Here is a 21551-nt window from a genome sequence, read left to right as displayed (position 1 = left end):
CCTGAACTACGCCATGCGCGGTTCGCCCGAGGGGCGGAGTGGCTCTCCTGAAGGGACAATGCACTGTTCTAGTCTCCTGCAACCTTGATTGCGTCCGCACGTCCACGGGTGTCTTTCCATGCTTTTCTCCCGATAAGTGCTGCAACTAGTTAAGCTAATTGGCCCAAGCGAGGACGCATTCGCTCTTCAAGGGCGGTCCAGACGCGAAGGATTGGGAGCGTATCAAGAAAGCTGAGTTACAGGTTTGAGAAGACACAGGCATGCAAGATCGGTCACGAAAAACAATCGTCATTCGTGTTAGTTGTAGCCGCTCATGCAAAGTAGAGTGAATCATCCGGGAATCCAGTGGCTGAGCGAGGCGTAAAAATTGATCTAGTGTCGGCGTGCCCTTTGAGGCTGCCGTGAGAGCTTAAAATAGTGCATGACAAGCGACCAATCCTCCAATCATAACAAGATTGCGAACTGCTTCAGCCTCATGGCTGGCTGAAGCTGAGTAAGCTCTCCCAAGAAAGTGGGGTCCGAAGAATGGCCTCTTCATAAAGAGACTCAAGGTGGTCGAAAAGTCGAAACGCTGCTTCCTGAGTTGAACGGTTTCCCGTGGACAATGTGCAAACCGGTGGAATGAATTTTGTCGAAGTGCCGCTGATAAGCGTGGCACAAGATATTGAATGCGACTGTGTACGACCTGATCTGCTCTAGTTTTCAAGGAATGTAGCCGCTTAGGAGCTCGAGAGGTATCGCACTCCTGGTGAGGAAGAATTAGTCAAAATATCACCTGGTTCACCTACGGCTGTTCATCAACGCACAACAACCAAGACAGATCGGAGAGTGAGCCGCCAAAACAAAAGCTGTGTCATTCGGGTACGAAAGTATTGCAGACAGGCCACCCAAACTCAAAGCAGATTGCCGCCATATATTTCCCGGTGGTCATGAATTCAAAGCTGCATGGAGGGCGAGGGGATTCACTCAAATACCGCCGCCTGGGAGAGAGCGATGTTAGCCTTTTAAAAATGCGGTGGGTGCTGTGTCGATAAGAGGAAGACAGATGAAAATGCTTGTTTCATCTGCAGCTTGCGAGAACTTGGAGAAGGGCACTTGCCGGACCTATCCACTGACACACTGTAATCCCCGGCAGCCCTTTCCTTCTGTTTCGATGCCAAAACCCTCGATTTAAGCATTATATATCCACCGCCGAGGGACAGCACCGAGAAAAGGGTAAGGCTGCGAGTTCTGGTCTCTTATTAACGAACTCCCTTCCTCCGCTGCCACTTCAGAGAGCTCAACAAAAGAACCAGCTTACGTGAATAGCCGTGAATATGCCATAGAGTCGGATCAAGTAACGTGAAGGGTTTTAAATAGAGTGTTGGTAGCTTTCACGGAATTAGGGAGGCGTGAATAGGGTGAGCGAAGATGTATGTGGAGAGTGAACGCTGTTCACACGACCATCCACCCCAACTGTGACGCTGCTTCCCCAGAAATTCCATGGCCTGGCCAAAGTTAACCGATGCGCTCCCTATCGATAAGATCCTCGGCTAATAACTTGGCGCGCTAGGTTTGGCAGAATGCTTTCACCGCCTTTAGAATCTCCAAATTTCCATTCGAAGTGCCATTGTCACTTTAATAACTTCGACGTTCCACGATGCCACTCCCACAACGCCAGAAGGCATCAAAAGGCCGTCCACTAGATCGACAGGGATCTAATATCAGTGACTCGCGATTCTCCAGTTTCCAAACCGACCCTCGCTTCCGTCTTCCCTCCAAGAAACACGCCAAAACGAAGCTCGATTCTCGATTTTCACGCCTCCTCACCGACGATGATTTCCATACAAAAGCTAGTGTTGATAGGTATGGCCGCAAAATTACAAAAGGTGAGGGACGGAAAAAGCTGGAAAGATTCTATCGGGTAGACAAGGAGAGTCAAGACGAGGAAGACGACAAGGGAGACAAGGCGATTAGGAAAGAGTTGGCGAAAGTGGACAGGAAGGGCCAAAATTATGATCCTATACGAGACGGGGGGTTGTCGAGTTCTTCATCGGACGAGAGCTCCAGTGGGGAGGACGGGGAGGAAGAGGAAGAGGTGGAGGAACAGGCAGAACTGGCTGAGCAAGGAAGCGAGGTGCCCATGGGAGAAGTCACCGCACGGTTAGCGGCAGTGAACATGGACTGGGATAACATCCGCGCTACCGACATATTGGCTGTCGCGAATTCCTTCGTCCCCGCCGATGGTCGCATTCTAAATGTTGTCATCTACCCCAGCGAATTCGGCCTGGAGCGAATGCAACGAGAAGAACTAGAAGGGCCGCCCCGCGACATCTTCTCCTCGACAGCCGAGAAGAACAAGAAAAACCTCACATCATTGGATCATTCTCCCTCGTTGTCGGACTCAGAAGAAGACGACGACGAAGCCATAAAGAAAGACCTACTGAAGGAGAACAGTGGCGAAGACTTCGACTCCAAAGCCCTACGTGCCTACCAACTTGATCGTCTCCGTTACTACTACGCCGTGATAACCTGTTCCTCCTCCACTGTTGCCAAATCCCTCTACGACAACATGGATGGTCGAGAATATCTCTCTAGCGCGAATTTCTTCGACCTTAGATTCGTACCTAACGGTGTAAGCTTTGATGAAGATCCACACGACCAGTGTGAAAAGCTTCCAGATTCGTACAAACCGAACGAATTTACAACCGACGCGTTAACACACTCTAAAGTCAAGCTGACTTGGGACGCCGATGACACGACACGCAGGGAAGTCCAGAAACGCGCATTCTCCCGCAAGGAAATCGATGAGAACGACCTCCAAGCTTACATCGGAACTGACTCGTCCTCATCAGAAGATGAAGCACAAAACAACCGCAAATCGCAGAAAGCTGCTACGCTTCGTGCCGCATTAGGTCTCAGTGCGCCAAACGAGCTAAGAGACTCAAACTCGAGGTCAAGGAATAATAAGCGGGATCGAAACTTCAAGAAACCAGAAGGAGAAATGGAAATCACATTCTCAGCCGCACTTTCGGCCAACGCACCCAAAGGATCCGTGTTCGTCAATGAGCCTCCAGTTGAGGAAACCACGCTCGAGAAGTACGTCCGCAAGCAACGAGAGCGGAAAGCAAAACGTAAGGAACGCGCCAAGGGTCTCATCGCTGACCAAGAGGAGTCTTCCACGGAAGCTACTAAACCTGCAACGAGAATGGCGTTGAATGAGGACGATGAAAAAGACCCCTTCAACGACCCTTTCTTCGACTCTGACTCCGCAAAAAACCCAACAAAATCCCAACTAAAAAAATCCAAGAAAGAAAAACATCGCATCATGCTCGAAAACGCCGCGTCCACTACCTCCGCCGCCCAACGTGCAGAACTCGAACTCCTGATGCTGGACGACAACGCCTCGTCCTCTAATATCCGTCACTTCGATATGAACGACATTGCGAAAGCAGAGAAGGCGAAAAGGAAAGGGAAGAAGAAGCGCACAAAAGATGAAGTGGCTGGAGCTGGGGAGGTTCAAGATGAGTTTCAGATTAATACGCAGGATCCGAGGTTTGCAAAGTTGTATGAAAGTCATGAGTTTGCGATTGATCCGACGAATCCGAGATTTAAGGGTACGCAGGGGATGAAGGCGTTGTTGGAGGAGGGGAGGAGGAAGAGGAAGGTTGGGAGGGATGAGGTTGGGGGTAGGGAGAATGTAAAAGGGGGTAAGGTGAGGCGGAAGGACGGTGATGAGAGAGATGGGGACGCAGATGCGGGTGTAGATGATTTGAAGAAGTTAGCCGCGAGGGTTAAGGCGAAGAGTAGGAAGGTGTAGCACTATGTAGCACCTCCTTCCAGAATTACGCTGTATATTGTAGTAGTATATTAGGACCTACCACGAGGATCAACAGAGAGAATTTGGTCTGTGAAACCCGTAGCTAGAATGAGTGAGAGCGTTGACACGTTCCTAACTTCTGCCTTATTCCAGACCGGGCCCATCAAGTCCAAGACTGTGTATCCCGTTTCCCGCTTCCCTGCCATACACGATTCATCCCATTTCCCAAAATCTGCAGGAAAAAAAAAAGGCTTCGGGTATCCCATCACGTCCCATCTCTCGACTTTCGGCCACCCTCTTCCTCTCCGCCTTCCCTCTCTACAAAAAGTAATCTGCCACCGGTTTCTTCGCCGGCATCCCCCTACTATCCTGCGGGGCCGCTTCGAAAACGCGATATCTCCTCCCCGGCCCCTCTCTCGTCCTCCCCGACTCCCCCAACACCGAACTCAACCTCCTATTCAAGCCGCCGACAGAATTCCCATTCCCCCCTCCAGTCGGCCCGCCATTCCCAATCCCAACACCGCCAACGCCAACATTACTTCCTAGAATCCAGCCGCCACCACCGCCACCCTGATCCCCATTACTCCTGCGCACGTACCCCGCATTCGAACCATCTTCTCCGAGTTCGAGGATCGCAGCCACGTTTCCGCAGCGGTAGCAGTAATTCGGGGCACTCCAGACAGTCACAATTGTGCTGTCAAACATTTCCTTAAAGCCTTCCATGACGAGCTGATGCGCGCGTGCAATGAGACTGAGGTCGTTCTTGTGGTTGAAGCATTTCACGATATCCGCGCCGAACAGGAAGCCCGCGCCGCGGGGCGATAAACCCCAGCCGTCGATTTCGTCGGGATCGGACCATAGCAGGTCGCACATGGCACCTTCGTGTGGGACTTCTTGTTTGCGGTCAAGGAGTCGGATTTTGTCGATTGTGTCGATGAGCGGCGAGAGGCCACCGTGGACGCAGAGGATTGCGCCCGTGTCGTTGCGGGTACTGCCGTTGGCGGAGGATGTTGCGCCGGTGCCGGCGGCGCCTACACGAGACGGAGTTGGGGCAATCGGGGAGGAGGAGGCCGGGTTGGAGTTTGGTTGTGATGTGACCGAGGATTGGGAGTCGGAGTTTCGGGCGCACCGGTACATAATTTCGCCGTTGGCGTTGAGGGTTTCGATCTCGATGTCAGCGTCTGCTTCGGGGAAGTTCTCGATGTTGATATTTTCTGCGAGAGGCCCGTCGGTAGGGGAGAGGGAGGTTGCGGCGCCCGTTACGAGAGCGCCTAGGGCGAGGTAGTCGAAGACCTCGCAGCAGTATCTATGTCTCTTAGTATTGTATCTCACTAGATAGGCTTTTGAAGTATATATACCTCCACACATTTGCGCTCCCGTATTTTCTTAAGCATTCGTCGTAGAAGCCATATACTGTGGTAATCTGCCGCGACTCGTGGTTCCCTCGAATGAGTGTTATGCGGTCTGGATATCGAACTTTAAGACACAGAAGCAAAAGAAAAGATTCGAGAGAATAGAAGCCGCGGTCCACGAAATCGCCTACACATATCAGCATCTCAGGCGCCTCGCAAGAGCTGAGCGGGTGTAATACCCATGAACAAATAGTTCGTTTCCGGCACATCACCACCCACGCGAAAAAGCTCCATCAGGTCATGAAACTGGCCGTGTATATCGCCACATATCTATCCAAACATATTCAATTAGCCCTCTCTCTGTTATCTTTGGAATAGTTTGGCGTACCGTCACCGGTGCATCCACTCCGACTACATTGCCCTCCTCTATCAACAATTCGCGTGCCTTGTAGCATAGTTCTCGGACTTGGTTTTCTGGAATCGGGCGACAGGCGCGGAGCTGTGTGATAGCTCTATGGGACACGTGAGCGTGTATAACAGAAGAAGAGGCTGGGTGGGTACTTGTCCAAGTCGCTACCGCCGATACTCATGATTGTGGCTGCGCGTTATGCGCCCTTAGGGCTGACACGTGTAGAGCCGCGTGATTTCCTAATTAGGTGTGTTCAATGGTATACTACAGCGACTGTGCTGCGATTGTGAAAGATGTGGCGCCTGGGGGAATTGTCGTCGTTCTAGCGTGGCGTGGGGGTGCGTCGCGGCTCGTGCGATGTGAAGGTTAAGCACGTGTCGCAAGTGCGCGTAAGAGCTATGAAGTGTATATGACGTATAAAGCGATCGTTGGTGGGAGAAATAACGAGGTAAAAAGTTGGTGATAAGTGCATGGTGTTGAGTACAGGGCACCTGCAGTTCCGATTGCAAGCCACAGTTGCAGGGATCATCGGTCGGAGCGCGCCTTGGCGGAGGCTTGAACTAGTGAGCACTCACTCCACCACCAAACCAAAACCCTTCTCACCACCTCCGCCCCGCCAACACGCACCCCGCAGTCCATCCCTCTCCAGGTACATCAATTGGTCCGGTACGCTACTCTTTTACTTCATCGGTGCTTCCACAACCCATTGACCATCCCAAGGCACAGTAATGACTCCCAAAACCACGCACTGGTAGCCCTCCAACCCACCCACACCACGCCAAAATGCCACCACACCTCCACCCGCGCTCACGAATGACAACCTCCCTCTTCACCACCACACTCATGATATCCTTCCTCGTGGTCGCCACCCCTCATTTCCTCCCCTGTCCCGTCGACAACCGGGCGCTTGCCGACTCCGCAGACCCGGATGCATTATCAGGACAGCCACGGCGGCGACGGAGGAAAGTACCAAGAGAGGAAACGTGCAATGATGTTATGAGCGAGGAGCGGCGGAACCAGAAGGAGTTGGGGGAGTGGTCGACGCCGAAGCGGGAATGTCCTGTGCCGAAACCAGGTGGGCTGATTGGACAGGTGTTGGGGGTGAGGAAGGAGGATGAGGGAGAGGATGGGGAGATAACACGAGAGGTTAGGAAGGCGAGGTGTAGGGTAATATCGAAAGATGGGGAGGAGACATGATGATGGATGGTGACGCTGGATTGAGCTAGGGTCGGCGGGGGTAGAACCAGGCTAGGGAAACTAGGCAAGCAGTATAGAGGGGGTTCAATTCCATGGAGAGAATTGGATGTATCATATGTTCGTAATAGTAGGACATGAAACAAGAGAAGGAGATGTATATATGGGCATGGCCTGAATCTCAACGCATGGGAATCGTAAAGTTAACAATATTTACGAACTATATCACTCCTCAAAATGCCTGGCACAGTAGCGGATGAAACTGAAGTCTTGCGCCCAATCGCGCCTTCTAAACGTAAAATATTCTACATCATAGGCTAACATGGCACGAGGTTTCCAAATCCTATCACCAGAAGAGGAGTTCTCATGAGAGAAAGCAGCCGTAACTAGGAAATGTAACTAGAGTAATTTCAAGGAGCGAAATCTAATTGAGGAGGTGAAAACCTAGATGAAAAGCAGCGCCAACAACAGTCTTAATAGAGCTGACACTTATTCCCCAACGGGTTGTACGTCTACATGGTATGTGTCTTCGCGAAGTCAGGCCTCCTGCCATATTCTAAACCAATTAACCCAGGACATCGCTCCAACCCCGCTTCCTCGTCCCAACCCCATCAAAGAACTTAACAAAATACATCAGTGCAGTCACTAGCATCACAAGCGCCACAACCTTTATATTCCCTAGCAAGAAAATCCACCGTATCCCCACCCCCAGAGCCTCCTTAACGCCACTCTTACGTCGATAAATCTCCAACCCAGTCCAGCAAGGCAACCAAACAACCATTACAACAGCACCAGCATTCAGCCCTGTTGTGACAACTAGTACGATGAAGACGACAACATAATAAGGGATGAGAGCGAAGTATAAATAAAGCATGGACCGGATGAAACCCATAGCAACGAATTCTTTCATATTGTCAACCCGTGCTGTGAGAGCCCCGACGTGCATCCAGGTCCAGCGCGTGGGGATAAAACCCCAGGCTAGGACGGCGAGTATCTGAGAGTGAGAATGTGATGGTGGGGTGGAGGGTGTCGGTTTATTTCGCGTGGTTTGCTGCACTGATAGGACAATGATAGCCACGAGGACTACTAGAATCTGAACAGCAATGAGAATCCGGGCCAGGAACCGGAGCCGCCACAAAGCCATTCTCTCTGTTTCCCGTCTTGGCCATGCTATCGCTCGGCTCAGTTTTGCAACCTGCAATTCCCCGCGACGGGAAAAATGCTGTATCACAAGCACGATCTCCATCCCGAACCATGAACAAAAATACACCGTCCCAACCACGAGCGATCCCGGAATCCCAATAAAAGTACACAACTTAACGTACGCAAGAACAATAAATATGTTTGGGAAAACCCGGGCTTTGACATCGAAGAAGAAATCCAGAAAGCGGTTGAGATGTTCAGGTTCCAGACGCTGGTCATCATCATCACTCCGCGTCCCCAGTTCATCAATTGAGAGAATTGGATGAATCAGGTTTGGGTCGTTTTCGTTTAGTCGAGCGATTACTGCAATTGTGCTACTGTTTTCATAACACCGCGTGAGAAAGTGCAGAGAATCTAGTAGCCCGGAAAGTGGGAGTGCGCGATAGTAATACCGGTATCGTGGGGCATGTTCGCCGCAGACAGAGCCGAGTGGATGAAGACACGATGCAAGCGCAAGAGTAAACAGCGGCCAGAAGACGGATAGCCCTGTGACTGGCTCTGATGGGGGGGTTTCTAGTAGAGATTGGGGTGGGGTTGGACATGTCGATACCGCTCTTGCAATATCGCCGTGAGTTCTTGCGATCTGGCTATTGCTCGCTCTAGAATTATAGAGGGTATTAAGGGTAGTAGGGGTTCATCTGTTGCTTGTTGAAGGTGTCTTGTGGCGCTCTTCCTGCCAAGAAAACCCTCCTTCAGCTGGTGGCTTCAAGGCTGAGAACTGCTTCTCGTTCTTCTTATTTCTCTTCTGCCGCTAACTAATTTTGGAACCCCATATTATAATGTGCATCGTCGTGTTTCTTTTCTCATTTACTCCTCTCCATTCCTGTACAGCTAGCCTGAGTCAATTCTCCCCGCAAAAGCACTCGTCGATAAAAAGCGAAGAATGCACCAAATATACTTAAATAGAGTAGGTTTCGTGGATTGGGATTTAGAAAGTAGAGAAAAAACAACGCTTGTTCGAGAGGGAGAACACAGCAAGATTAAAATGTGGATAGCAAAAGGATAAACATAGCACAAAATGATGCTTGAGTATCAGTATGTATAACTATGGTGGTAAGCGAGTTGGCCACCCACCTTGTTTACTGAAAAAGGTACGTAGTTCAACAACACCTTTGAATACTACTTATATATGAGCTATGTAGTATATATAATTAGCTTCTTGTTATAAAGGGAAAGTATAGCCCTAAAAGGAGTACGCGTAAACGAAAGAAACTCAATTTCCAAATCGTGATGCCATGTTGACCAACTTCTCACCAAAACTAACATCAATTATGGAAGTAATTATCCGGGCCTCGAATATGCAAGCTACTAAGGAGTATATACACACATCTCGCGGAGTCCCTTCATGCTCCCCTATTAGCAAGGTAGCTAAAAGTGGAAAGATGTCTTGTGAAGCTAGAAGGAGCACTAGAGGTATGAGGAACTGGATTAATTGCTAAAGGAGTATACCTAGGGGTCTATATATATGCAAGAAAAGGGGTAAGTATTGGCAACATGCGATTATCGTGACTTGAGGCTATCGTGTGAGTCATGCGTGACTACTGCAAACACACCCCCTAGCTTAAATGAAGCGAATGTATGGGTGATCGAGCGGAACGAGAGCTGCATAGGATACAAACAGATTAATAGGCAATTTATATAGTAAAATATTAGAGAGATATGGGTAGCGCATAGATAGTTATCCCAAATTAATGCCAGTACGTGGTATCGCATGGTGAGGGGTCTTCTGAGAGTGAATTGAGGTCGCACGTGACTTTGGAGCTGTCCAAGGAGTTGCTGGTATAGATGTTGGCGGAGATATCCTTGAGACCTAATTGACGTACGAACTCCTCATGTTTCTGTCTGATTAGTGTCTTACTGAGCCCATCTGCAGGCATTTGAGCCGTAGGTTTCCAGTTGACATGTAGTCTACCAGCAGAGATTTCCTGGTGTAACCAGCTCTGGTGTATATCGACATGCTTGAGATTAGTTTGAAGCCTTGATAGATATTTTGTCGTAATTCTTATCGCTTGCTGATTATCGCACCAGATGGCAGGGGTATCGTCAATTAGGAGCTGAAGTCGTACGAAAAACAGCTTCCACCACTCCATGTCAGTACCTGGTGGGAGAGAGCTAGGAGTTCTACCTCGGTGGTCGATTTGGTGACTGTACCCTGCAAGGTAGCCTTCCAGTCTACCGCTAGACCGAAGAACTTGAATAGATGTCCGTGAGAGCTTCGGCGAGTCGCCGGATTGTCCGCGAATGCAGCGTCTGATGCTCCATAAAACTGAGGTTCTTCATGATTAAGCTCGTAAAATGCGTTACTCTTAGAGTCTCCATACGCTCCTACCGCGAGATGTTTCGTACGGAGTAGGTAATGCCAGCAGTGGAGGGCTGCAGCTAGGTGCTTTCGACCAGAATTGGTGAGGTGGCGCGCCAGTATTGAGTGCGCATGCGCGATATCGGGTCCCATGAATGACGCTATATAGGCCAGTGAGCCTACCAGCTGCTGATAGAACTTGGTCCTCCTATTGTTAGTGACCTCGGTGGAGAGCTCTAGGGTTTCCCGCAGAGGTATGTCAGGTAGCTATTTCCCGCTCTGCTCTAGATTGAATTTGGTAGCGATCTTGTTAATGAAGGAGTCTTGGACTAGGTAGATAGATTGAGCAGTCTTCACGACTCGAATACCTAGGAACCATTTAAGCTCGCCGAGCTTCCTAATGTCGTACACTTGCTGAAGCTCATGTTCGAACTGCTCAGCAGCCTCAGCATTGCGAGGGTAGTATAGTAGTACGATGTCATCGAAGTATACTAGTACCATAAGCGTATCATTGACGAATAGGCAGGGAGTTTCTGGGATCTCGCGCAGTCCTAGCTGATTGAGCGTCTTTTTGAGCTCTAGATACCAGAGACCCTGCTCAAATCTCTAGTTAGAATGAGCGCAGAAATCTCTCGTACCGTTGCGCTCCGACACTGCTTCCTAATCGAGGATCATGACGATGCCTAGGAGACGAACCAGTCAAATCAACGTACAATGACTACCAAACCGGTGCGACCAAACCATTAGATAGGCTTCTTGGGCCCATATTTGATGGTTTGGTCACACCGGTTTGGTAGTCACTGTACGTTGGTTTGACTGGTTCGTCTCCTAGCGTCTTTACCTCAGCTGCTGAGAGCTCTGGGTTGCAGTAATCCCAGACAAACAGGTGTTGCGCGGTTGACTTCTGGGTGTAAATTGATTTGTCCCAGTTGTTAGTTGTATTGAGTATAAATGTAGTCTTAAGACTAGCAGATCAGTAGAATCTGTCATGTTGATGACGTGATTGGTCGAAGGTTGTGACAACTTTGTCTATGGATAGCAGTAATTGACTGCAATTGATGGACTGATTGGTCCTCGCGGTGGACGAGTTTGTCCTTAAGGTGGACAGGTTTGTCCTTGCGGTGGACAAGTTTGTCCTTGAGGCGGACGAGTTTGTCCTTGAGGTGGATGAGTTTGTCCTTGAGGTGGATGGATTGGTCCTTGAGGTGGAGGTGCTCGACTGAGGGCTTTGATAGCGTGCTCAGGAGATCGTAGAGGTCGCGGTGGATGCGACTAGTAAGGTAGAGACTTTGGGTCGCCTCTTTGGACCGCGAGGTCAAGTTTAGTGACTAATTGGTCTTAAAGGATGCTTAAAGTGCTTCAAAAGAGCGCTCCCTGGTTTGGTTGAAAACAGCTCGATTGACTAGCAAGCGATTGCCGGGCTCATAACCGTGAAGCTAGGAGGAGCACCAGAGGCACGAGGAACTAGATTGATTGCTAAAGGAGTGTACTGTACCTAGGTGTCTATATATTTGCAAGAAAGGGTGTAAGTCTTGGCAACATGTGACTATCGTGATATGCGACTATCATGCGAGCCATGCGTGACTACTGCAAACATGTCTCTCAGGCCTGGAAAGACTGGATTGTCATTTCCCCAGTCTTAAAAGCAACTTGCTGAAAATCGCTAGGACAGGCACGTTCAGTAAAACAGATGCAATCTGCCCGTATCCCCGATCATCAGTGTCTGTAGTCACATTCATCACGACCGTCCTCTTGATATCTACTGCCTTGAGTATGACAAGAATTTCCCCGAGCATAGCTTGATGAACGTGGGGGTACATGTACGGGTATTCTTGTATCACTCTAGGCTCGGCGTGCTCGACCAGAGGGCTTAGGGAGAGACCCAGAGCCTCCCTCCAGCTTATTTTCTTAGTCGAGCAGTAGATAGACTTTCCTCACAACAGTCAACTCACATCATTTCCAACAATACCAGAGTTAGTGTTGAACACACATAGGTTCGAACAGGAAATGATGGTCGGACACAAGGGTGGGAAAATCTGTTTCCGAAGCGAAAGCAAGGCGGCTGCTACAATTATGCTAGAAACCCATCCAATAAAGATGAAACAGTTATGCAATGTTTGAAGTATTCACAGAATCTGGGGGTGTTGTCTGCTAGGATCTAGAAATCGACTGTACCAAGATTAGACGCATAATTTCTTCAACTCATACGTCTTTTCCTATAGATTAACGTAAAACCTCCTCCGACCATAGCATTATTAACGCCACCTAGTATCATTAGCTTTGAGCTTTTGAAGAATACCCAAGCTCAGATCCAAAATACAAGCGAAGCGTGTAACGTGAACATAACAGCAAGGTTTCAATAAGAACGAAACCCAATACACTATCTAAACACCCAGGTATCTGTTCCCTTTCCCTATCCTTAACTCAAATGTCCTAATCCATTCCCCACAACCAGCACCTACATAAACATATAAACAACCCCACTCCGATCCGCCGATATCACCATGCCATACGGCTGCTCAATCAACGAAACATCCAGAACCGTATCCAAATGACTCTTGAGCAAATGCTGCTGCTGCAAGGAAATCAATCCCGATCGCGAACTCTTCGGACTTCCTCTCTTTGCCGATGTATTCGATGTTCTTCCATCCCTCCCGACGCCCCCCTGGTGGCTCTGCAGCTGAGAAAATCGCTCGCTGACGACGGTGGTGTCGGGCGTGGGCTGCGAAGTGCTGTATAGGGGTTTCGCTTCATCGGCTTCCAGGCCTGAGACAACGAGTGAGACTTCGGGACGATTGGTATCCCAGTACCGGACTTTCCAGTCCGGGCCTGCGGTGAGGATGAAGGTGTGTTTGGCTTCGCCTTTGTCGTCCATGGTCTGGGAATTCACGACCAGAGAGCGGATGCCGGAGTCGGCGCTTGCGCTGGCAGTGGGCTCGAGTGAGGTGGCAAAACGGCCAAGCATGCCGCCGGATTTTTCTTCCTCGAGGTCGATAAGTGTGGTGCTCTTTGAACCAGTGTCTCTGCTAGTCCCAGTTCGATAAACCTCTTTACAGACTAGTTTTTCGAAGTCCCACACAGTTACTTCGCCCTGACCTGTCCCGCCTGTAATGTATAACCGCTGTTTCTTCAACTTGGGTAGAAGAAGTCTGTGAATCGGTGCAGCGCCCTGGAAAGTCCAAGCTCGTAATCGGAGCTTAAATCGAAGATCCCACAAATCTAAGACACCATGTGAGGTCCCAAGCAACAACCAATGGTGCTTCCTGTCGACACAAAAACACGTCGGTGTGCCGTGTTGCAGGGGATTTTTAAGCGTGAAGAGCTCAGCCATAGTTCTCAAATCGAGTGCCGTAACCTTGGAGGTATTGGTCGCTAGCAGAAGGACTGACTTGTTGTCGTCCTTATAATGTTCCGCCCACACCGCGAAATCACCATCGGGCAGTTGATACTCACGCAGAAACTTCAGTCGCCCGAATTTACCACTGCCGTCCTGGCCTTGATAATAGTCAACACGAACAACATGGACACTCCCGTCATTGCCCGTCGCGACAAAACAATACGTTTGCTCCACGAATACGAGACTTGAGACCTTGACTCCATCTCCTAGCCTGTACGTTTGTCGCGAGCGTCGACTTACATTTCGTTCAAGGCGTGATGTATCCCAGACTTTCACACTTCCGTCGTCGGATCCAGTGATGAAGAACGCGTGGTCTGGCGCCACTAGTATGCGATTAACCGCGGCCGTGTGTTCACCAAAGGTCGCAACCAAAATGCCTTCTGGTCGCCAAGGGATACCCGTTGGTGACTGATGAGTATCTTTATGTTTGATTGGCTGTCGCCGGATGGTTTGCTGTATCCGCGGTCCAAATTCCATATCATCTGGAGGCAGCTTCTCGAGTAGAATGGAATCCAGCAACTTTAGAACCGTAGGGTCGTTACCCGCGTAATTATGCGCCTCTTTAAACCGTATTCGAGACGGACTGCGTCGTCGTTGTTCTACTGCCAGTGAAGGCTGACGAGATCGAGAAGCATCGTGTGCAGGCGCACCGTCAACTTTACCAAAAGCATTTGCGGAAGTTGTGCCGATTTCCGCTAATGCTTTGTTGTCTCCTCTATTGAGAAGGGTTATTGCACTGCCTTTGTGACGAAGTGGATGAACATGATCGCCAGTGCCTGGGGACCCGGCCAGAGACTGATTTCTCGACGAACTTCTTGGTACCTGAAGTGAACTTCGTCGACGGTCTAGGTCGGAAGTTGGAGAATCTTGAGCCGATGCTGGTTCACCGGGAGGCGATGAGAGCATTGGGGAGGTAGGTACGGAAATTCGTTGTAACCCTGATTCTTCGCGAATCAACCTCTCGGCGTGAGTATCAGCACGAGTTGTTCCTTGAGCCACCGCCCTTGTGTCGGCATCGGTGGTAGATGCGTCAAGTAAAGCATCCGCAATTGTTCGGGGTTGAGTGTAGTCTTCTTCTCGAGATCTCGACTGATGTGCTTGCTCCACTATCTGCCGTGCGCTGTTCTCAAAGAACACAGTTTGAGGAATGATTTCAAGATCTTTCAAGGCCACAATATTATTAAACCTCGAAGGAGTGGAGTTTGTACTGTCGGTTCTGCGCCGGTGAATAACCCTCCAAATAAACTCGCGTAGTGCGACGAGCTTGAATTCATCATCCAGTGTCATCCCAGCATTGCGTAATTTCATGATCCATTGGTCGTCTTCTTCATTTCTTTGCATTCGCTGGAGTATCTTTAGGTCCAATTCCCGTCCTGATACGGTTGGAACGGTATCCTCAGTGAGTCCGAAAGTGAAGGTTTGTTGTTTTTTGGCTGGAATCCAGAACAATCCCCTTTCGGCATGCATCGCCCAATTGGATGCCATGTCTAATATCAGCCTAGGCAATGGTTTCTTCAGAGAGTCCAGTAGCCGTAGTTCGGAAAACCCAGATGGAACCACTTTCAGATATGGCTTGATGAGGTTCACCAAAATGCTGTGTGTGTCAGCCACAGATAGATATTTTGAAGCGGCAGAGATAAACTGGGCAGCGGCTTCTCGAATCCAGACGTTAGAGTGCATGGTTAGTCGTGCGACAATATCGACCAGCTCCCAAGTTTTCGATCGCTGGAAAAGCCCAAGCTCCGCAATGGAGGAAAAGGCTCTAATGACCTTCTCAACCACGAATTCCTCTGGGTCTGTTAATGCTTGAACCATCAAAGGGAGGATATACCCTTCTAAGCTCGCACCGCCGACGAAGACCGCAACACCTACAATAGCGTCAAAGAATGCACATTTAAGCATCCAATCCCGATCGTTCAGGTATGTGTTTAGATGACTTAGGACAACATCGTTTGCCCTAGGACTACCGAAGAATACGCAAAGGTCAGAAACAGACTTAAGCATAGCACGCCGCACAGAAGTCTCTTGGTCCGTGAGCAGAATTTTCGTGTGTCTCTCGAAAGCAATTAGAAGATTTTGTCGATCTGAATCGAATAGATTGCGATGAGCAGATGAAGTCAGGGAATCGTCTTCCGCTTCTGGGTCGGTGGTCGGTAGAGAGCCGTCGGCGCGGAGGGCTTGAATCATGTCTAGATACCTAGCTGCCGTTGTAGCCAAAGTACCGATGCACCAGGCATAGTGCATGCGAACGAGAGCACTCGGGTGCGTAGATGAATCTGGGAGGCAAGCATCGAGTCGCTGCAGTACATATTCAGGGAAAATGTACGCATTGATGGGTGAAACAACCTGAACCATGGCAAGAATCTGGGTCACCGTTCGTAGAGCAGCAATCTTGACTTGTTCCGATTTGTCTGCCAAATGATTGATCACGTAGGGAACTACCCGGTCTAACTTAGCCTCATCCGTAAGTCTCTCCGAAAATGCTAAAAGCAGTTCAAAGCCCCGTAATCGAGCAGACGCTCTGGCTGTTCCTCGAAGGCAAGAGACGACAATCGTAAGAAAGATGAGATTACCGTCATCGACAGCTAAGCTTCGAGTTGGGGATGCTTGGTGCTGGTAATTCGGGATGTCTATGTAGAGCGGAAAGAGCTTGGTGTTGGGTTTCGGAGGCAAATGCTGCGATTTGATAGGCTCGTATCCCTCGTTACCGGAAAGAAGGATGGAGATTTTGTCGTAATCGTTATAGATTTGCTCTATCCGATCATCAGGCTCCCCCAGGTGCTCAGATACTGTCGTTACGGGTTTTCGACCCGATGAAGGGTCCGTGATGGAGTGCATGTATTGTTGAAGAAACCCATAAAAGTAGTTTGGAAAGGCTTTCCCTTGCCAGTACTTTAGGTAGTCATCGGCAGATAACCTCGAGTTTGGATCGAGTTGTATCATGTGGGTGACAAGCTCCCGGATGCTTTCGTCCTGGATCTTACTCAAATGGGAGTGGGCAGGGTCGTAATCATTCTGCCGGTATTTGAATAACTGGCTGAGGGAGAAGATGGGTGCTTCTAGGAAAAGTTCCGCGATAACGCATCCAGCGCTGAAAATATCCATGGCCCAGGTAACCACCTGCTCTCCTTCAGCTTGGACTCCGGGAGGTAGAAATCTTTCCGGGGCAAGGTAGCCTGTGCGACGGCCGGACATATCGAAATAAAAGGAAAAGTCCGCAGGGTTGTCCTCCGGTAGATACGCGGGCTTAAAGGCAGCGGAAAAATCTGTTAGATATAGCCAGTTCCATGAAGTAACGAGAACATTTTCGGTTTTGATATCACCATGGTAGATGCCTCGGGCATGACAGTCTCGGACTGCACATAGAAGTTGGAACGAAAGCCACTTCTTCTCAATGTCTTCTAGGAACGGACGAGTGCTTAGTCGGTCATACAAAGAGCTGTGAATGTACTGTCGAACGAGATATCCGCTCGTACTCGTCTCAAGAATGCGATGGTATGCCAGAGCATTAGGAACAGTGGCGAGCAACTTCCGCTCATCTATTAGCCTGTTAGCAATCCAAGAAATGTGGGGAAATGCGATGGGAGGCACACTTATCAGCTGTGTAGCATACTGGTCGAGAGTGAAGTCGGCATATGGCTTCATAACCACTTTAGCAACGACAAGGCCATCTTTATGTCGTGCTCTAATGGTCTTCATGAACCGCGCGGTTCCAAGGGCGCGTTCATATTGGAGATCAGCTAACTCGGGTACGTCGATATTGGCCGAGCCAGCTGAAAGGGTCGTGAGGGAGAAGCCTTGCCCCATGATGGCGGATGACAAAAGTGCGATTTAGGGAAGGAAGTTGTGGTGCTGTTGCCTCCCACTCCACATATTGGGGGACTGAAGGCGGGCCAGGTTCTTATAGCCAGATTTCACAGATCCAAATGCGGTGTAAGAGTAATGGACTCCAGCGGGAATTTGATGTTTGCTAGATGGTGATGCTGAAGTGAGCTGCATCATGTGGGGAGCTTTCGAGGTCATCTTTCACCCAGTGTTCCAGGGTTCCTCGGTAACTATTCCCGAAGTAGAAATGTCATTTACCGCCAACCTTCAAGCAACACATCGGCAAGCTTGTCCACGAATGCCTACAACTATGACCTCCACAACGCAGAATATTGTTTTCTTCCACCCAGATTTGGGGATCGGCGGCGCTGAACGCCTCGTTATTGACGCCGCTGTCGGCCTCCAGAATCGAGGCCACAAGGTCACCATCTTTACTTCGCATTGCGATCCCAAACACTGCTTCGATGAAGCGCGCGATGGTGAGCTCCTCCCCGTGCCTCACACCACCTACCGCTCATGTTCGAACGAAGGTAGCTGAGACTTCGCTTTGTAACGTAAAGGAACCCTTGACGTTCGAGTACGCGGAAACACCATCGTTCCCCCCACCATCCTCGGCCGATTTGCGATCCTCTGTGCGATCCTTCGACAGCTGCACCTGCTGGTGCAGATTGCGCTGTACTCTTCGGAGCTACGAGACCTCAAGCCTACATCATTCTTCGTAGACCAGCTCAGTGCCGGCATCCCGCTCCTTCGACAGCTGCAGCCCAATGTCCCGGTCATATTCTACTGCCATTTCCCAGACAAACTCCTCGCGAAGAAGGGAGGCATATTGAAAGCGTTATACAGGGGGCCGTTTGATTGGCTTGAGAGCTGGAGCACTGGATGTAGCGATACTGTCGTGGTCAATAGCAAGTTCACGAAGAGCGTGTTCGGCGAAGCTTTCCCTAGCCTAAAGCACCGAGAACCGGGCGTCGTATACCCATGCGTGGATACAACTTCGAGGGATAAGATTGAGGAGATACAGCCACTATGGAGCAACAAGAAGGTTCTTCTGAGCATTAACCGATTTGAGAAAAAAAAGGATGTTGCCCTTGCGGTTAAGGCATACGCTGGGCTCTCTCCGACAGAGCGGAGGAACACGAGGCTTGTCATAGCAGGTACATTTATATAGGATTCAAGTCTCTAGCGTATTGTGTGCTCACGATTTCATTCAGGCGGCTACGACCCACGGGTCGCCGAAAATATCTCCACGTATACTGAGCTCTGCGAACTCGCCAACTCGCTAAACCTGAAGCATGCCACCGCGAAGACCTTAATAACTGCTCAGCGTATCCCGGATGACATCTCGATTCTTTTCCTTCATTCCGTGCCGAACGCTTTCAAATCCACCCTACTCTGCACCTCACGCCTCCTCGTATATACTCCACGCAACGAGCACTTTGGCATCGTGCCCCTCGAGGCTATGTTAGCAGGCACACCCGTACTAGCAGCCAACGAGGGCGGTCCAACAGAGACGGTGATTAGTGGCCAGACTGGCTGGCTTAGGGATGTGAAGAAAGTGCAGGATTGGACGGAGGTTATGCGCATAGCGCTGGAAGATGGACCCGGAGAAGAGCGGCTCAAAGAAATGGGGAAGTGGGGTAGGGAGAGGGTGATATCGGAATTCTCTAAAGAGAAGATGGCAGAGACGCTAGAAGCTGAGATCCAGGGCATGACGAGGATTTCGAGGCGGCTTGTTATAAGCTCAACAGCCGCTATTTTTGCTCTTAGCTTGTTTGGTGGTCTGGTTAGTTCAATTATTTGGTATGCAATCAGCTAGGTCCAGTAAGTCCTTGATTTAATGCAGCAGCACGATATCTAAATATCAATCAAGACTATACTTTAAGCCATGTTTATTTGAGCACAGCAAAAACACAGCGAATTCATTGGGCCTTAGGGCCTGAGGACCATTTCAACCCCCTCTTCATTACAATAGGGAGGCTTCCCACCGTTACCCTCTTCTACACCCCTTCAAATTCCATCCTCCCTCACCCCACTCCACAGATTACTATACGTCTTATTCACACTCATCATCGAATCCCTAGGTATGTCCGAGACCTTGCTCAAACCCACCAGCCAGAGGCGCAAACTTGGAGCTTTAGACAACTTCCTCGCACCAGACAACGCCCTAGCAATCAGCGTGGGGGGCTTGGTGATGATGCACTGATGTGAGCAGTTAGCATCTACTCTAACACACAAACTGTGACGCTACTCTGGACGAGGCTGGTGGAGTGTGGGCGTGGGCTGAGTCCTCACCTTTTGCTCGTCCACTCAAGGGCTGGATATTCATGTGTGTTCGACATCTGCGCCTTCGCCAACGACACCGTGGTTGGTGTGCGGGGCGTAAGTTTTGTGGGAGAATCAAGGGGTTGGATTTTAGCGCCGGAGACTTAGGCGTCATAGTCTTGTTCACTGTAGGGCAAAGTAGTCAGCTTCTAATTACCTTCTCTCGCATTGCTAGGAGTATAAGGAAAATAGGCATTATGGGCAATAGTGCTCTAAGATGGAGATCTTGAGATCCTGTACCTACCCAGACATAATGATCTCTGAGTCTTTGTAAAATTTAACGTCTCTCGGCTGAAATAAATAACGATTTTGAAGCCGAAAAGCACTGTCATTGCGCCCAGAGGTCTGATATGCTCCGACTTTGAATCCTTGCAGGTATGACATCTTTCCAGATGGGGGCACAAACAAAAGATCCCAGATCGGAAAACTGATCACAGATAAGCTGCGGTCAGTCATCGAGTGGGGTATGATATACTCATAATGATGGGGCAAGGAGGTAGAGTCGAGCCTACAATCTGATGGCGGCATTTCGCGCGCAAAGTACGAGTATCGTATCCAAAGTAGAAGGTCTAGAAAAGATTCGAGACTTTACTAATTTGAATTGGGTGAGTGAATAATACGCTTTCTATGCACATCAAGGCGCTGTATCTCCCATCTAGCAGTATGAGCTCGGTGTCGGGCACCTCACAAATGATCAGCCAATCACCTTTCAGTTTTCCATGTGGGCGGAGTTCAAGCATCACCTCCACACATAAAACCCTGAGCATTCTTTCATGCCTGAGCCTAAAAAATAAATAGACCAGGAGCACAAATTAGAGTGGTGCTTCCACCTAACATGACAGCACCTCCCACTTTCGATTCCATTCTCCAGAGACTCCCTGGCTAGCTACCTGACCAAAAAGAAAAATGTAGGACAAATGGCAAAAAACAAGGTCGTGCCCGGGATCGAACCGGGGTCGCGGGAAGAATTTTGACATTGAAATCAATCAAAATCCCGAGTGCTAACCACTACACTACACAACCATGGGCTAACTTTTCTCAAGATTAAGCAAAATTGAAAAATTTTTGATATTTATAATAAAATCCTATAACAATATACTGACAAGGAGGTCTCCGCGACGATTTCGGCACTGCAGTGGGGCTTCCTTTGTGTGGAAAGAGGCTCGGCTGTATTAGAAGTGTTGGAGAGCTATAATTAGCAGTGGGGTAGGTCAGGGGCGAAGGTGTGACTCTCAAACATCACCTCTTAAAAGGGGAAACAACCTTACTCTGCAGCCGTTCCATAGTCTATGATAGATTTCCCACTCTAACTCCCATTCCTGTTGCATTCACTTGCGCAGTCTCTCAAATCTGCTGTCGGCTTGAACTCTGAAGTGGTTGGGAACTCATTGAGGTCATTTGAACCTAGCCAAGACTTCTTCCGCCAGACCATTGATCACACGACGTTTCATTCCTCTTCTATCGTAGGTATCTTCAGGGCTCTCCTTTTCACGCTGTTACTGATGTTCCACCTACAATATTAATTCTTCAGGGGGACTGCATCTAAGCCTGCGCGTCAATATGACTTCGCGAGATATTTGCAGAATGATATTTGGATTTCCACCCCCTGTGCAACTCCGCGGCATTTCATGGAGTAGTCATGTTCGTGTTCTTTCTCTTCTTAGTTTCGGACTTCAAAATTGCACTACGTCATGACAACTCCAAGACCTCAACTTCGGAATACCACCTCTCTCGACATCTTTTTACAA

At 49.4% G+C, this 21551-nt stretch overlaps 8 protein-coding genes and 1 non-coding gene across 9 annotated transcripts; 3 read left to right on the top strand and 6 right to left on the bottom strand.

Annotated features, from left to right (window-relative positions):
- Positions 1-836: 836 nt before the first annotated feature.
- Positions 837-1463, bottom strand: BDR25DRAFT_305427 (uncharacterized protein). Its single transcript, XM_033690406.1, has 3 exons — positions 1301-1463; positions 1100-1230; positions 837-980 (listed from the first exon to the last, which is right to left on the bottom strand). Exons 1-3 carry the CDS (start codon positions 1321-1323, stop codon positions 967-969), a joined length of 168 nt encoding a protein of 55 aa, XP_033544502.1. The 5' UTR covers positions 1324-1463; the 3' UTR covers positions 837-966.
- A 174-nt stretch (positions 1464-1637) lies between these two features.
- On the top strand, positions 1638-3799 carry BDR25DRAFT_291605 (uncharacterized protein; the record flags this gene model as incomplete). The annotated part of the gene is made up of 1 exon (XM_033688599.1): positions 1638-3799. A coding segment is annotated over one exon (2162 nt), but the record flags the coding sequence as incomplete, so codon positions are not given.
- A 318-nt stretch (positions 3800-4117) lies between these two features.
- Positions 4118-6019, bottom strand: BDR25DRAFT_291602 (Metallo-dependent phosphatase; the record flags this gene model as incomplete). The annotated part of the gene is made up of 5 exons (XM_033688598.1): positions 5713-6019; positions 5540-5663; positions 5391-5481; positions 5158-5338; positions 4118-5105 (listed from the first exon to the last, which is right to left on the bottom strand). The coding sequence occupies exons 1-5, from the start codon at positions 5739-5741 to the stop codon at positions 4118-4120; spliced, it is 1413 nt and encodes a 470-aa protein (XP_033544500.1). The 5' UTR covers positions 5742-6019.
- A 139-nt stretch (positions 6020-6158) lies between these two features.
- BDR25DRAFT_266615 (uncharacterized protein) lies at positions 6159-6907 on the top strand. Its single transcript, XM_033687002.1, has 2 exons — positions 6159-6226; positions 6281-6907. The coding sequence occupies exon 2, from the start codon at positions 6344-6346 to the stop codon at positions 6755-6757; it is 414 nt and encodes a 137-aa protein (XP_033544499.1). The 5' UTR covers positions 6159-6226; positions 6281-6343; the 3' UTR covers positions 6758-6907.
- A 412-nt stretch (positions 6908-7319) lies between these two features.
- Positions 7320-7898, bottom strand: BDR25DRAFT_316662 (uncharacterized protein; the record flags this gene model as incomplete). The annotated part of the gene is made up of 1 exon (XM_033691616.1): positions 7320-7898. One exon carries the CDS (start codon positions 7896-7898, stop codon positions 7320-7322), a length of 579 nt encoding a protein of 192 aa, XP_033544498.1.
- A 4760-nt stretch (positions 7899-12658) lies between these two features.
- Positions 12659-17623, bottom strand: BDR25DRAFT_344751 (phosphoinositide 3-kinase regulatory subunit 4). Its single transcript, XM_033693976.1, has 2 exons — positions 17247-17623; positions 12659-17192 (listed from the first exon to the last, which is right to left on the bottom strand). The coding sequence occupies exons 1-2, from the start codon at positions 17458-17460 to the stop codon at positions 12715-12717; spliced, it is 4692 nt and encodes a 1563-aa protein (XP_033544497.1). The 5' UTR covers positions 17461-17623; the 3' UTR covers positions 12659-12714.
- A 165-nt stretch (positions 17624-17788) lies between these two features.
- On the top strand, positions 17789-19297 carry BDR25DRAFT_234057 (mannosyltransferase; the record flags this gene model as incomplete). Its single annotated transcript, XM_033685466.1, has 3 exons — positions 17789-17957; positions 18039-18635; positions 18693-19297. 3 exons carry the CDS (start codon positions 17789-17791, stop codon positions 19295-19297), a joined length of 1371 nt encoding a protein of 456 aa, XP_033544496.1.
- Positions 19298-19400: 103 nt separating this feature from the next.
- Positions 19401-21235, bottom strand: BDR25DRAFT_358340 (uncharacterized protein; the record flags this gene model as incomplete). Its single annotated transcript, XM_033695935.1, has 12 exons — positions 19401-19478; positions 19510-19680; positions 19719-19740; positions 19774-19906; positions 19961-20013; positions 20054-20389; positions 20437-20562; positions 20613-20689; positions 20719-20811; positions 20907-20970; positions 21072-21090; positions 21136-21235. 12 exons carry the CDS (start codon positions 21233-21235, stop codon positions 19401-19403), a joined length of 1272 nt encoding a protein of 423 aa, XP_033544495.1.
- On the bottom strand, positions 20734-20826 carry BDR25DRAFT_t35. Its single transcript has one exon. It is a non-coding gene; the product is annotated as a tRNA-Gln (tRNA).
- Positions 21236-21551: the final 316 nt, after the last annotated feature.

The sequence above is a fragment of the Lindgomyces ingoldianus genome (assembly GCF_010093535.1).
Source record: "Lindgomyces ingoldianus strain ATCC 200398 unplaced genomic scaffold BDR25scaffold_28, whole genome shotgun sequence".
NCBI classification, from domain to species: domain Eukaryota; kingdom Fungi; phylum Ascomycota; class Dothideomycetes; order Pleosporales; family Lindgomycetaceae; genus Lindgomyces; species Lindgomyces ingoldianus.
The sequence above is the reverse complement of the archived record's forward strand: the minus strand, read 5'-3'. Positions and strand labels throughout refer to the sequence as shown.

Excerpts from the sequence above, each read along its gene's own strand:
- BDR25DRAFT_305427 (XM_033690406.1), bottom strand. The coding sequence starts at position 1,323 with ATGGCATATTCACGGCTATTCAC. Across the intron at positions 1,231-1,300 it reads GCATATTCACGGCTATTCAC|AACTCGCAGCCTTACCCTTT; the intron begins GTAAGCTGGTTC and ends ATAAGAGACCAG.
- BDR25DRAFT_266615 (XM_033687002.1), top strand. The coding sequence starts at position 6,344 with ATGCCACCACACCTCCACCCGCGCTCACGAATGACAACCTCCCTCTTC.
- BDR25DRAFT_344751 (XM_033693976.1), bottom strand. The coding sequence starts at position 17,460 with ATGGGGCAAGGCTTCTCCCTCACGACCCTTTCAGCTGGCTCGGCCAAT. Across the intron at positions 17,193-17,246 it reads GTATGCTACACAGCTGATAA|ATGAGCGGAAGTTGCTCGCC; the intron begins GTGTGCCTCCCA and ends ACAGGCTAATAG.